At 41.3% G+C, this 13831-nt stretch overlaps 1 protein-coding gene across 1 annotated transcript in view; it reads right to left on the bottom strand.

Annotated features, from left to right (window-relative positions):
* Positions 1 to 12420, bottom strand: part of klf7b (Kruppel-like factor 7b) — a 70280-nt gene extending 57860 nt beyond the window's left edge. The window contains exon 1 of the mRNA XM_042426270.1: positions 11957 to 12420. Coding sequence (XP_042282204.1) covers positions 11957 to 12058 — 102 coding nt within the window. The 5' untranslated portion in view covers positions 12059 to 12420. The remainder of the gene's footprint in view (positions 1 to 11956) is intronic.
* Positions 12421 to 13831: the final 1411 nt, after the last annotated feature.

The raw sequence follows: 13831 nt of genomic DNA, 5'->3' as shown, positions 1-13831 counted from the left end.
TCTCCTCAGGCAGGTTGTTCCAAAGCCAAGGTACTGTGATGGCAAAAGCGCGGTCACCTTTAGATTTAAGCCTTGACTTTGGAAGGGCCCCACCCGAGGATCTAAGGCTGCAAACTAGCTCACATGGGGTCAACATTTCTGTTATGTAACTTGGGGCCAGACCCAGACATGTTTTAAAAGTGATCAGTAAAGTCTTAAAATCAATTCTAAATGGAGCAGGGAGCCAATGGAGAGAAGCCAAGATTGTATGTATGTAGTCGTCTGTTAACACTAGTAAGAAGCCTAGCTACTGCATTCTGAACTGGTTGGAGGCCAGAGAGTGACTTTTGGTTTATGCCAGAAAGGAGGGAGTTACAGTAGTCTAGTGCGTGAATGACTTTTTCCAGGTCAGAGTGTAAGCATTGATTGGTGCATTGGCTTAATTCTGGAGATTGTTCTTATTTGAAGGAAGCAGGACTAAACAACCTTTTTGATCTGTGGTTCAAAGCTTAAATCTGAATCAAACAGTACTCTCAAATGTCTGGCAGCGGGCTTCACATTAGCAGATAAGGGACCAAGGTCACCCTCAATGAGACTGATAGGGTTTGGGGGACTGAACAACATGATTTCGGTTTTTGAGCTATTGAATTGAAGAAAATGTTGTGCCATCCAACAGTTGTCATCACTGAGACAATCTATAACAGCAGCTAGGCTTTTTTGGGTCACCAGGTCTCAGGGGAAGGCATATCTGTGTGTCATCTGTGTAGCAATGAAAAAAGACCTGGTGATGTTGGATGATTTGGCCAAGTGGAAGCATGTAGATAGAAAATAAAATTGGACCTAAGATTGAACCTTGCGGTACACCACAGGTAATGTGAATTGTAGAAGATGAGGAATTACCTATGGTGACTGTGTAGGTTCTTTCTAAAAGGTATGAATAAAACCTACTAAGTGCAGTGTCTTTAATGCCAACCCAGGTTTTAAGACAGTAAATTAAAATGTCATGATCCACTGTGTCAAAAGATGCACTTAGGTGAGAATTAAAATTGATTTCTTGCCCGTCAGCTACTAAAATGAGGTCATTGGTTACCTTGAGGAGGGCAGTTTCTGTGCTATGTGAAGCTCTAAAACCAGACTGAGACTTCTCAAAGATGTTATTATGACACATAAAGCTAAAAGTTTGGTTGAAACCACTTTTTCTAAAACTTTTGATAAAAAAAGAAAGTTTAGAAAGAAGTTTAGAAATTGGCCTAAAATTAGAAGGATCAAGGTTAGGTTTCTATAAAGACAACATCAGCTGCAGGTTCAAGCAGCTCAACTCCATTCACTCCGGGACAGAATTTGTGCCCTTGCAAACAATTTCAGAGGGCACAAGTCAGGCATTTCATTGGCAGAGAATAGTGAGTGGGAAAGAGTGTAGACCTGGATGATAGAGTTCAGGTAGGCGGGAGCTGTTTTAGTTGCTGTTTTGTAAGCAAGTGTTTGAATTTGATGCGGGCAGCAACTGGGAACCAGTGGAGGAATATAATAACAGAGGAGTGACATGTGCTGCTTTGGGCTGATTGAAGAGCAGCTGTGCTGCTGTGTTCTGGATCATCTGCAGAGGTTTGAACGTACATGTGGTGAGGCCTGCCAGTAAGGAGTTGTAGTAGTCACTGCGTGATATTATGAGAGCCTGTACCAGGAGGTGTGCTGCATGCTCAGACAGGTAGGTCTGATCTTTCTGATGTTGTACAGGGCAAATCGACACAACCGAGCAATCAAGGCCACGTGAACCTTAAAGGTTAGTCGGTCATCAATCATGACACCCAAGTTTGGGGCAGATTTTGTGGGCATGAGTTGGGTTGATTTGAGCTGGATATCGATCTGTTGTTGTATAGAGGGAATGGCTAGGATGACAAGGAGCTCGTTTTTAGAGAGATTAAGCTGAAGGTGGCGTTCTTTCATCCATACCAAGATATTGGCAAGGCATGACGAGATCTGAGCCAAGACTGTGAGGTCTTCCACACAGTCTCTTATTAAGATTAAAAGTAAGAATGTATATTTGTGCAGCTGTCAAACTTTATACCAGCAAAACTAAGACTGGTCTAACTTTACACACCAGTTTACTAGATCTTTGTGAAACCAGCAACTAGTGTGTGTGTGTGTGTGTGTGTGTGTGTGTCAGTGTGTGTGTGTGTGTGCGTGTGTGCGCGCACGTGCGTGTGTGTGCATGCATGCATGTGTGCGTGCGTGCCTGCATGCATGTGTTTGTGTGTATCCTGGATGGTGTACTGCCAACTGTAGGCCTTGGCAAGCTAGCTCACACACACTTCCTCTGCCACTGTCAACATCCTCTGCACACTACGAATGATGTCATTACCAAAGCACACACACACACACACACACACACACACACACACACACACACACACACACACACACACACACACACACACACACACACAATGCCCTAATGGCTGTGTTGGTTCAGATGGGAGGAGGATGTGTTTCCATCGAGATGTGGACATATTAAACAAAGTCATAAAAAGTCTGCAAGATAAAATATCAGCGTGAGTGTGATTTCATTAAGAGCTGTGGGAATATTCTTGAATGATCACAACAAGATGACACCATAAAAAGAACAGCAGGAACTCTTTTGGTACATCATGATAATTTCACAGACAGATTCGCTGTAGCTGGTATTTATGTTACTTTACTGAATTATGTTGTCTCCTCTGTCCAAACACACCACGGTTTTGTTAGCCTCCCTTTTTATTCTTTATTTTCTGGGCTTTCTTACATTGTTCTATACTGACAGAAATAAAGTGGAGTGGAGAATCAGGCTCTACAATGTCATAATTTAATTGGAAAAGTTTTTCCATCAGCCTTTATAGCGTCTTCTCTATATTATCAACTGTTCTGCCTCAGACCAGAGGAAAAGCTTGTTGCATTGTATTTAGGCATTTTTTCAAATTCCTTGCATTTCCATTCAGTTGTTTTAAATGTACGGATTCAAAATGGGTATAAATAAAAAGATGTTAGGGAGAGAGAGGGGGGCAGAGAGAGAGGGAGGAGGAGGGAGAGAGAGAGAGAGCTGGGTGAGTAGAGAATGAGAGGTTTGGTTGGAGGCCAGGTCACAAGGCTTTATCCCTGAGCCAACCAGTCTGCAAACACTGGCTCAGCAGGATGTACGGACACATACACGCGCACACACACACGCACGCACGCAAAAACAAACACACACACACCACACCTGCGTGTGCGCTTGTGTGTCAACACAGCTCAGCCTGTGAACGGCAAGAGAATTTCTGAAAAAAAAAAAAAAAATCAAACTCTCAGCTGGTGTATTTTGAAATAACTTCCCTAATAAAATTCATTACACATTGTATCCATAATGTGGAGGTACAGCCAACAGAACTCAGTTTGGTCAATCAGATAGGCTTCACTTTACCTTAATCCTTAAAAGTATCATTATGGTTTGGTCCTGTCAATCACTCAGCCAGTCCAATATTTACCAGATATGTAGGTGGTCTCCTCAAATACACTTTCCTGTACTTAAATATTTGAATATTTTTTTCTTAGTATTTAGAATTAATATCTTCCTTGTAAAATGGTACAAGGACAAGTCTGTTCAACAACTGCAAGTTAATACTCCATTTTCACAATTACTTCTCTATGTATTTGATCACTCTGTTTGCAATTGGTCTGTGGCGCAAATTCAAATGTCAAAGTTCACTTCTATGTGAAAGCTTCACATGGATTATGTTCCTGCTGCATGCAAATCCAATGACTGCGGTATTTCCATTGAAAAGAATTGGTTTTGGTCCAAGATGCTGATGTGAGTGAACCCTAAGCGTGTGTTAGCTTGTCTTAGCTCAATGCTATGTGTAGATAACTTTCAGGCATTTGATCTTGGAGCTTTGACCATCACTTATACACTCTTTATCTAGTATATGACAAGGGAATTAGCAACAAAACCATGTGATTTTAACTTTGAAGAAAACCTCTGAAGAAAACCCAGGTGACTGATTTTTTAATGCATTGGGTAAACTCCTGCTAACTAAGATGATGTAAATCAGACATTGTTGGAGATATTTGGAATCTGAAACTGATGGAAGTTTACACAGCAAACAAGCACATGTCAGACTGATCTTGTATATATATATACCTATCTATCTATCTATCTATCTATCTATCTATCTATCCATCTATTGATAGATGGATTATATATGACTCACTGCACAATTGTAGATATCTGTAGTGTGCTTGAAGCATAAAAAGATGAATGGGTAAATCTCCTTGTAAACTGTAGTAATCTGGCTCCATGGTGAATAGTGCTGGAGAGTTGCCCTCCATAGAAAACCACTCTACTTGAAAGATCAGGACTATGGCTTTCACTGTATAAGCTCTCTCCATCACACGCGCAGTTTATTTGTTCTGCTTTCCTGCCGCGGCAGTCTGACTGTTCACTTTCTGATCTAATCTCTGCCACCGTAGACTGAATGCCTTATTCACTTACTGAATTAAGGGTTCTCAAGTGGGTGTGTGTGTGTGTTTGACTCGAGTGATTTCAAATTATGAGGAAAAGACAATAACTGTGTGTTTGGGAGCATGATTAAAAAGAAAATGAATGAATGCAGTGATTACAGCAGCTCATAGTGAGGAGAACACTGGCTCGAGCTTCCACACTGCAAGAAGTGTGGAAGCTTGTGAGTTTGTGACTGAAGGCTTCTGTTCTTACAGTTATGATTTCTTTTACAGTTTTCAGTATTTTCTTGCTTTGATTAGTGAAAAAAGACAATCATTCAGTGATAACAGCTTCTCAAATGCAAGCATTTGCCTCTTTGTCATATATTATCATTAAGTGAATATATTTGGGTTTGGGGTTTTTCGTCAAACAACATGAGACATTCGGAGGTGTTACTCTGAGCTCTTAGAAGTTGTGATGGGCATTTCTTCTACTATTTTTTGACATTTCATTGACTAAACAATGAATCAATTCATTAAATAATCAGCAGATTAATAGTTAGTTGCAGCCTTACTATAGTCAGTCGCAGCATGCATTGGGAAAGAGGCAGGTCCCCCAGTGCAGAACATAATTATGAGCAGCAGTGTGGAAAAACCACATCAGCGTTCTAGTTATAATTCAAGTTATAAATATGAGGAATATCTGACAGCTACAATATCTCCCACTTGCCAAAAAGAACAACACAAATCTCAACGAAACAGTGGAAAATGGCTGCAAAACCTTCATTGCTGGCAGTTGAATCTCAATAAAATCGGATACAGAGTTTAGCGAAAGTTCAGGCAGGAAGACTATCTGTCACTCATTCATTCATTCCCATTCCTCTCTCTCTCTCTCCCCTGTTTCTCCAGCTGTCGCATCAGCTGATTAGGGGCGTTACTCCTAGTTATTGAATCAGATTCCGCCAAAATCTCTATCTGCCAATCATGTCTTAGCTGTCAAACTTTAAATCTGTTCTCTTCTATGTCTCTGTCAGCTGTCATTTCAGTGCAATTGTCCTCCCACCCCATCTACCTCCATGCCTGAGATCCAGAAGCTTGCTCCTCTTACACCATCAAGATCTCAGCGCCCCCTTATTCATCACCACCACCAGTGTCTAGACTCCATCAGGGGGGATATCACCTCCCCCTTTCTATATGATGACATCACGATGGGGTCTAATCACCTTCTGACTTTCATCTATCATGCAAATTCAATGAAATAATATTCACTTAAAAAACTGAGTCTCTCCTGATTGAAATGAAGCATAATACAGTTGATTCAGCTAAGGAGCTGTACGTCAGGTGTCACTTGTTAACAAAACTCTACTTTAGGCTTGATTTCCATTCTTCTGGTGTGGCTACAGCCTTTAGGGATCTTCAAAGCCAATAGGGTTCATCCTTTGGGGAACATGAATGTCTGTATAGCAATCTGGATAATAGTTGATGAGATATTTCACTTCAGACCAAAGTGTTAGAAGGATGTTGCACTGTTTAGAGCCACACCATGATCCCAGCTAAAAGTAATGACAAATGGTGAGTGAGGTTAGCATTGTTTACAGAGCCTGACCGAGAGTTTCACTTTACAGGATACAAAGCAGAGATAAGTAGCTGATGTTTGCATTTAAAAAGCTGAATTGAAGTAAGTGGTATTCATTCATTTTCTTTTAATCATCTAAAAATTTATTGTTCCAGCACCAGAAACATGTTCGTTTAAAAGACAGAAGACATGTAATAACTGAAGAAACCATTTAAAAAAGTTCCAGTTGATGTATTTGGGACAAATGATGAATTTGGTTTTAAATTGCCTTTTAAAAAGGCACATTTTATGACATTCTGATTAGTTATTACATAATCTCTCCATCTGTCTCTCTCTCTCTCCATGTCTTTCTCTCTGTCGCTCTCTCACTTTTCTGTTGTCTCTTTCCTCCTTTTCTCTTTACTCCTTTGTTTTGCTCCCTCTTCCTCTTTTTTTATCTGCTGTGACTATGAGGAAGCAGCTGTGCTTCACAGACAATTACATAACTGTGTGTGTGTGTGTGTGTGTGTGTGTGTGGGTGTCTGTGTGTGTATGTCTTTGTCTGTGTGTGTTTGTGTGGGTGTGTGTGTCTGTGTGTGTGTGTGTGTGTGTGTGTGTGTGTGTGTGTGTGTGTGTGTGTGTGTGCGCGTGTGTGTGGTAATAAAGAGGACAGATGGGAGCGAGACAAAAGAAAGATGGAGTGAAGAAAGATTAAATTCTCTTTCCTGTCTAACTTTCACCTGCATTTATTCACCTCACCTCATTTATTGTCTTCTGGTGTTTTCTTTCTCTCTCATCCTTTCCTCCACTCATCCTCTCGCCACCACCCACATCCTTCCCTCCATCCCTACATACAGAGTTACTGGGCTGTGAAATGTGAAAAACTGCAGCATGCATGGCAATTCATTATCTTGTCAAACTTCCCTGGGCCTGCCTCAAGCCACTCAGAGAGTGAGAGAGAGAGAGAGAGGTAGTTCATACAATGGTCTGCGCAGTTCCGAAGAGAACAGAGAAACGGGAAACAATAGATGCTTTAAAGAGAAGTTGCACAGCCTGCTGAGTGTGTTATAATTCATATGTTTGACACTTCAATCTATTGATGACGGAAGGACTGTGTCTCTTCTAATTTTCTAATCTCGATGCGATACAATATCTGCGTTTCAGTACTGTAATAAACCTTATTTTCTGAGTATAAACATATTTTTTTGTGAAAAAGGAAACCTGGAATGTACAGAGCACAGCAGGTGTCATGCAGAATAAGTAATAAGGGCTCTTGAACTATGTATAGATACAAAACCAGCACTCTCACCCAGTCGAGACAGGATGTTATATGAGTTTCGCTGTGAATTTTATGGCCAGAATCAGCAACAGCATTTCTGAATTTCTTCCAACCCGCTACCAGCGTAACACACCTGAGTCTGTACGGTCGAGTGAATCGAGTTGAGTTGCGTTGTGGATAATGCAACTGCAAGATCTCACAAAAAAAATGTAGGGACTGATTAAATCTGCATTCATTATTGTGATCACAAAACGCAGTCGAAAAAAAACGCAGGGCTGCAGGCTGCGGGCTTGCCAGGTCTAATGGAGACACTGTATATCAGTAACACAGAGCTGATTGATCTAGCATAGAGCTATAACGACACCACAGCAAATAAATCAATTGGCCTGAAAAGAACTGCAGACACACAGAGCATGTAAACTAAGAGACAAGATGAGAAAGAGGCTGTGAGAGAATCAGCAGCTTTAAAGCACTAGTAGTCTTGTAAATGAGGCTAGCTTCCTGCATGTTGTGTCCATGTATCTGGCTGTTAATGTAGATCTATATCCACAATAACCACATCACAATCAAACCTCTGCTTCACTTTTAACCTGCGTAGGTCACCACTCTGTTTTCACTGTCTCTATATGGCTGTGCTTTGAAATAAATGGATTATATCTAATTGGGAAGTCTGGGTTTACAATTTCATCCTTGGACACACACACACACACACACACGCACACACACAAATCCCTAAAGCCTATCTCATCATTCCAAACCTGCAAAGATGCAGCAATTATATGCAGAGCATGAGCTCCCACTGTCAGAGGCAACAAGGCTGACAGACAGAAAAAGAGAGAGAGAGTATATGTGTGTGTGTGTGTGTGTGCATGCGTGTGTGTGTGTGCGTGTTTTCCACATGTTTAGCCATGATGCAAAGCAGCTGATAAAAGAAGCCCGTTCAAGGAAACAAAGACCATGAGCATGATGCAGGGACAGAGACGAAAGATAAATGACACACACAAAGCTGGTTGTTTGTTTGTGTGTGCGCATGTGTGTGTGTTTCTCTGTCCGTCTGACAGCAAACGGCCAATTACTGTCAAAAGTGGCGGGATGAGTCCTGCCAGACCATAGCTTTCCATTAGTGCATGCCAGCCAAGCGTTTGTGTGTGCGTGTGTGTGTGTGTGATGGAGTGAATGAGGGGATAGAGGGAGACAGAAGGAACAAGAGTGGAAAAACCGTGGGTGTGCCTGGTCTGTGTGCATGTGTGAGTGTTTGTCTCTCCTCTCTCTGAGACTGTGTCCCCGCTAGTGCCGATAAAACACATCTTTTCCTCTTAGTTTTGGCCTTCCATCCGCAGTAACGCAGTGTTTTCCACCCTGAAAAACTGAGCTTCTATCAAAAAATCTCTCCCCATTCTGAATATGAAAAATCACATACACACTTGTTTTGAGTTTTCATATTCATACTTCAAAATGCTACAGTTGGCTTTTAGCATTTAGAGACATGATGGGAGATATCAATGAAGCAGCATCAATAAAAGAATATTGTGACCTTTCTGGATGCTTGCTTGATGCCAGAAAGTGTTTAGCATAGCTTAGCACAAACACTGGAAGCAGGGGGAAACTGCTAGCAGCTAGAGTAAAAAAAAAAGGAATTTCAACAACTCAAGCTAGCAAGCTTGTTATCAATACATCCAAAAATCATCTGAACTTTGTTGTGCCCAGCTGTGATTAGTCAAGAAAAAGTCTTGGTCCACTAACTGCTTGATGAACCACGAGTCATTTTGTACGTCCTGTTTCTACACTCATTAAAGCTGCATTCATTAACTGACAGACACACAGCCCCGACATGTGATTGCCTTTGTAAGTGGTTACAGCTATGCTATTTGCACACAATTGCTATTTACACATGTAGCAGATACAGAACTCAAAATCCCATATTGAGTCTTGGTTGTGTCCACCTGATGAATGTAATTATGTATTTGAATGAATTTACTCTCCTGTTAGCTGTGCTTTGGTCTCCACCAACTCCAGAGAAAAATATCTTTAGCTGCTAGATGTTTCACTTTCTTCATCAGCTTCACTTGTCTATCTGCTGTTTGGTGCTGGGCAGGTGGTGTACAGTGGGTTTATCAGAACTTGTTAGCTGAAAACACCTGCTACTAATCCAACTCCAACTACTACTCCTGCTACCACTGGAAACAAGGTTGATGAGAGTGAACCAAATGGTAAAAGGTAAAAACCAAAATTAGGGGCTAAAAGACACACACACTGCACAGTTGGTGATGAGCAATGCCTTTCTCCTATCCTCCTATCACAAATTAATATTAAAAATATCAATGAACCAACTGTTAAATATATAAGAAACAATGTTTGAATATAACAGCTTTAATTGTGTTGGAAACCACCTTTTACGCAGCTGGGTTAGCAGTTTCCTTCAGCTTTCAGTGTTTGTGCTAAGCTTGGCTAAATATGTCTAGAACCAGTCTTTGGACTGGTTGTGCTGAGATGAAACTGGTATCCATCCTCTTATTAATTCCCTGTAAGGACACAAACAAGCATATTTCCAAAAATGTCAGTGTCCCTTCAAGCAGCCAAGTAGCCAGTGATCACTACAGTTATCCTAATAACAACAAACTGTTAAATGTCAATATAGCAGCTCACACAAAACAGGTGCTGTCATCCATGTATGGTATTCTTACCAAAGCCCTGGAATCACATTATCTAGTCTTATAGTGCACTTGCAGTTTTGTTAGACAGCAGGCTGAAGTGTCCAAATGAAAATGGATAAACTGGATGGAATGACTTTTTCCCCAGCTTTACATTCCTGTCTCTAGGCACCAATTTAAACAGCTTTTCCAGCCACTCTGTGGAAAATGAGACATGGCATCAAAACTGGAAACAAACCTCTCAATCAATTAACAATATGATTACAGACAGAAAAATGGGTTACAGGGGATGAAACTATGCGCTGTTTGGACTAAAAATAGGATGAAGCAGCTTGAATTGGTGTCAGTAAGTCAGTCAGGGAGGAGAAGTGTAGCGTAAGCTTCATTCAGGACAATAGCAATAAAGACACACGTGGTCCATAAGCTCCAAACGCAGGGAGCCATACGTCGTGCTGGTTTACTTAAGAACGTGTGAGAGTATCGAAAGAGAGTAAAACACTACATCACACACACTTATTCCCACATATCAGGCCGAAAATGGTCTCCAATTAACAGCTTCCATTTCACAAGTTCAAGGGGGGGAATTTTAAATTATTGGTATCACCAGATCCTTCAAAATTGTTAAATAGGTACTAGACATCATAGTATATCATATTATGAGCATAAAAACTGTTATTTCAGATTTTGAAACCATGACTAGACTTGTGAAAACAGAAAAAAAAGGATCATTTCATGTTTTTTTCTCCCCCACAGATGTATAAATCCCTATAATTAGCTTTAATAAGGGATTTTATAATAAAGGTAATACAGGTCAGATAGTCTCTGAGCTTCATACACAGTCTACTGTATGTTCTATAGTGGGTGATAATGCATAATTCAGCAGGATTATCTGCAAACAAACAGTGGCAGATGTGGATATATTATTTAAGAAGAAGTCACTATCTATTCGGCATGTGTCCATCTTCCATGGCCTGCGTGTGTGTGTGTGTGTGTGTGTGTGTGTGTGTGTGTGTGTGTGTGTGGGTGGGTGGGTGTGTGGGTGGGTGGGTGTATGATAATCTAAACACATCAGGCTGACAGACTGGTCCATCGATCAGAGGAGTCAAACAGCATCACGCTTCAAATATTCAATACTTAATTTCTCCATCATCAGCTCAGACTGTAAAACAAAAATGAATCCACTTTCAACTTCAATCAGCTGGCACTCAAAATCTGAACTGCCAATTAAATACATGACCAGCATCAGGTCTAACTGATGCAAATGAACAGGACAAAACTGACAAAATCCCATTTATAAAACCTGCAACATTACAGTCAATATGCTTGACATATAAGCCACTTGTAGTGATAAAGGAGCTGAATTTGATCCTCAACAGACCAAAGTAAAGTCCCAAATGTTGCTTCATCTCTGGCTGGTGAAATCTTGTATCCCCCCCCCCAAATCTTGTATAACCTACTCAACTTTTAAAGACAAGCTATAAGAAAAGCAACATTTTCAGCCCGACCACCCTCCTTTTAGAGTTTCATCCAACAGCAGTTGCAGTCGTTTAGGGATTGGTGAATTTTCTCTGCGGCCATAAGAACATCTCATCCCTCTTAGGTTTTAGGTAAAAATGGTCGTGGGAGATTTCACGGGACAACAGCGCTCCTGCTTTTACATTTATGATGAAAGAGTAAATTAACCCTTAAGGTACATTTAAGGAATCATTGGTTTATAGTAAAGGGCGTGTGCGTAATTTTAAAGAAAATGCCCCCCCACACCTCCCTCTCCCTCTCTCTTTCTCTGCGTGTGTGTGTGTGTGTGTGTGTGTGTGTGTGTGTGTGTGTGTGTGTGTTTTCTCCTGTCAGCGGACCTCGCCGTGCTCCATGTGAGCGAAAAAAAAAAAAAAAGACGCAACTACACGGGGCTGCTGCTGCCGCTCCGGAGCGCTCCACTGATGCAAAACACTAAAAGCACACACAGAAAACATCACCTAGCGCACACATGATATTTATTCCCAGTTTTTGACCCCGGAAAAGAAGAGAAAACGCATCATCTCTGACCTGCTGCCAGTTCTCCTCCAGGGAAGGCATCGCGGAGAAATAACCAGTGTCATGCACGAGTTGGAGTTCCTGGAAAATACTGTAATTCGCCAACACATCCATGCTTGATGCAAAAAACAGAAGTCGGTAAAGAAGTACGGAATCCAAACGATAAAAACGCACTTCTTCTATCCTCTTCTCAGACTTGACAAATTTAAAAAAAACAAATGCTGGGGGGTGGGGGGGGGAACCCAGCTGGTGCAGATGAGCGCACCTGAGCACTTTAATAAAAAAAAGAAAAAAAGGTAACAGGAAAGAAAGAGTTGATTATTTTATCTTTGTCAATGCAATCCCCTCTCCTCTCTGCTCGCTCTGTCACGCCTCTCTCCTCAGTTCGGGATCGGGGGTGCCAGATCTATTTCCGCATTGCCAGATTGCCAATCTCCGTACAAGCTGCCAGGTTGCCAGGTTCGCTCCTCCAAGCAGCAGACTGGACCCCGCTGCAATCCAGGCGACCGGCGCGAGAGGGGAGGAAGGCGGGGGAGGAGCCACCTGTCAATCAATTTCATGCGTGACCTAATAAGGTAAATAGGGTTGATGATGTCACTGGCGTCCAATTAAGGAGGCGCTGAGACTGAGCTTGAGGGCGGAGCTTTGAGAGAAGCATAGACGCTATTGGCTCCGGGAGGCTGTCAGTCCGGCCCTACATGGCAGTGAGGGGGTGAGTTATTTTTAGAGGCCTATATAAAAGCAGCAGCATTCCTACCTCAGTCATTACAGTCTGCACAGCCAGAGAGGAGAGGAGAGAAACCGCGAGCGATTCTGCGAAGTTGCGACGGCGACAAAACAGACGTAAACAGTGGCATGAGTGTGCGGAGAAAAACCCAGCTGAGCGTCAGCAGCAGCAGCAGCAGTAATGTTGATGATATAGTGTGTTGTTTTGGTGAGGTGTGACAGCTTCACGGCAGAGACTCCTCCATGTGGTTAACATGTGGTGATGTGTGCGCAGAGAGCAGGGATGCAGTGAGGGCAGAGCTCCACTCATTCAGTTTTCAAGAGTTTATCCCCCTTTTTTATTTTTGGAGTACAAATAATGATCAACCTTCATCAGCATTTTTACACACTACACACAGTAGGTGTAAAGGCAATATATACTAATGTCAGAACATGATAATAAAAGGTGTACACAAACTTAACATACTTGGGTTCATTATTTGGTACATTTTTGTATATTTTCAGTACAGAAAAAAACTTTTTTGTCGTTATGTTTTTATTTAAACATCATGGTGAGTCATGGTTCATGCTATGAAAATATGATGCTTGAAATATTAAATAACATAGTGGGTAAGTGAAGTTTATCCAGCAGTGATGTCACAGGGCTCTGGAGTACATCTGTACATCACTGCAGGAGCTGGAGGTCAAAAACACCATTTTCAAAGAGTGTTACTCTTGTTTGAAAAAAAAGTAGGCAACCTTAAGGCCTCCAATCAGTGGATATAAATGAACCCTCACACCCAGTGTTCACAGGCTTCAGTTTAAGTGGTTTCACTGCCAAAAAAGTCAGCATCTTCAATTATTTTGTTATTGTGTCCTTGAAATCTCAATTCCTCAAAAAAATGTTCTTGATTGTGATAAAAAATCTGGTAAATATGCTGATTTATGTTGGAAAGATGTTGAAATAATCTCATTATATTAGCAGGATTTTCTTCATTTAGGACTTTTTATTTTGTATTTTTAGGGCTAAATAAAATATAAATTATATGTAAATGTTGGGTAGAAGGTCTTGATAATGCGGTCATGACAGTTGATTTTTCTCTATGGTCTCTTCTTTAATGATGATCACATGACTGAGTGAACCTAACCCCTCAGGACAGACAGACAGACAGACAGACAGAC

Source organism: Thunnus maccoyii, chromosome 11 (assembly GCF_910596095.1).
Source record: "Thunnus maccoyii chromosome 11, fThuMac1.1, whole genome shotgun sequence".
NCBI lineage: Eukaryota > Metazoa > Chordata > Actinopteri > Scombriformes > Scombridae > Thunnus > Thunnus maccoyii.
This window is presented reverse-complemented; position numbering and strand designations above follow the sequence as displayed.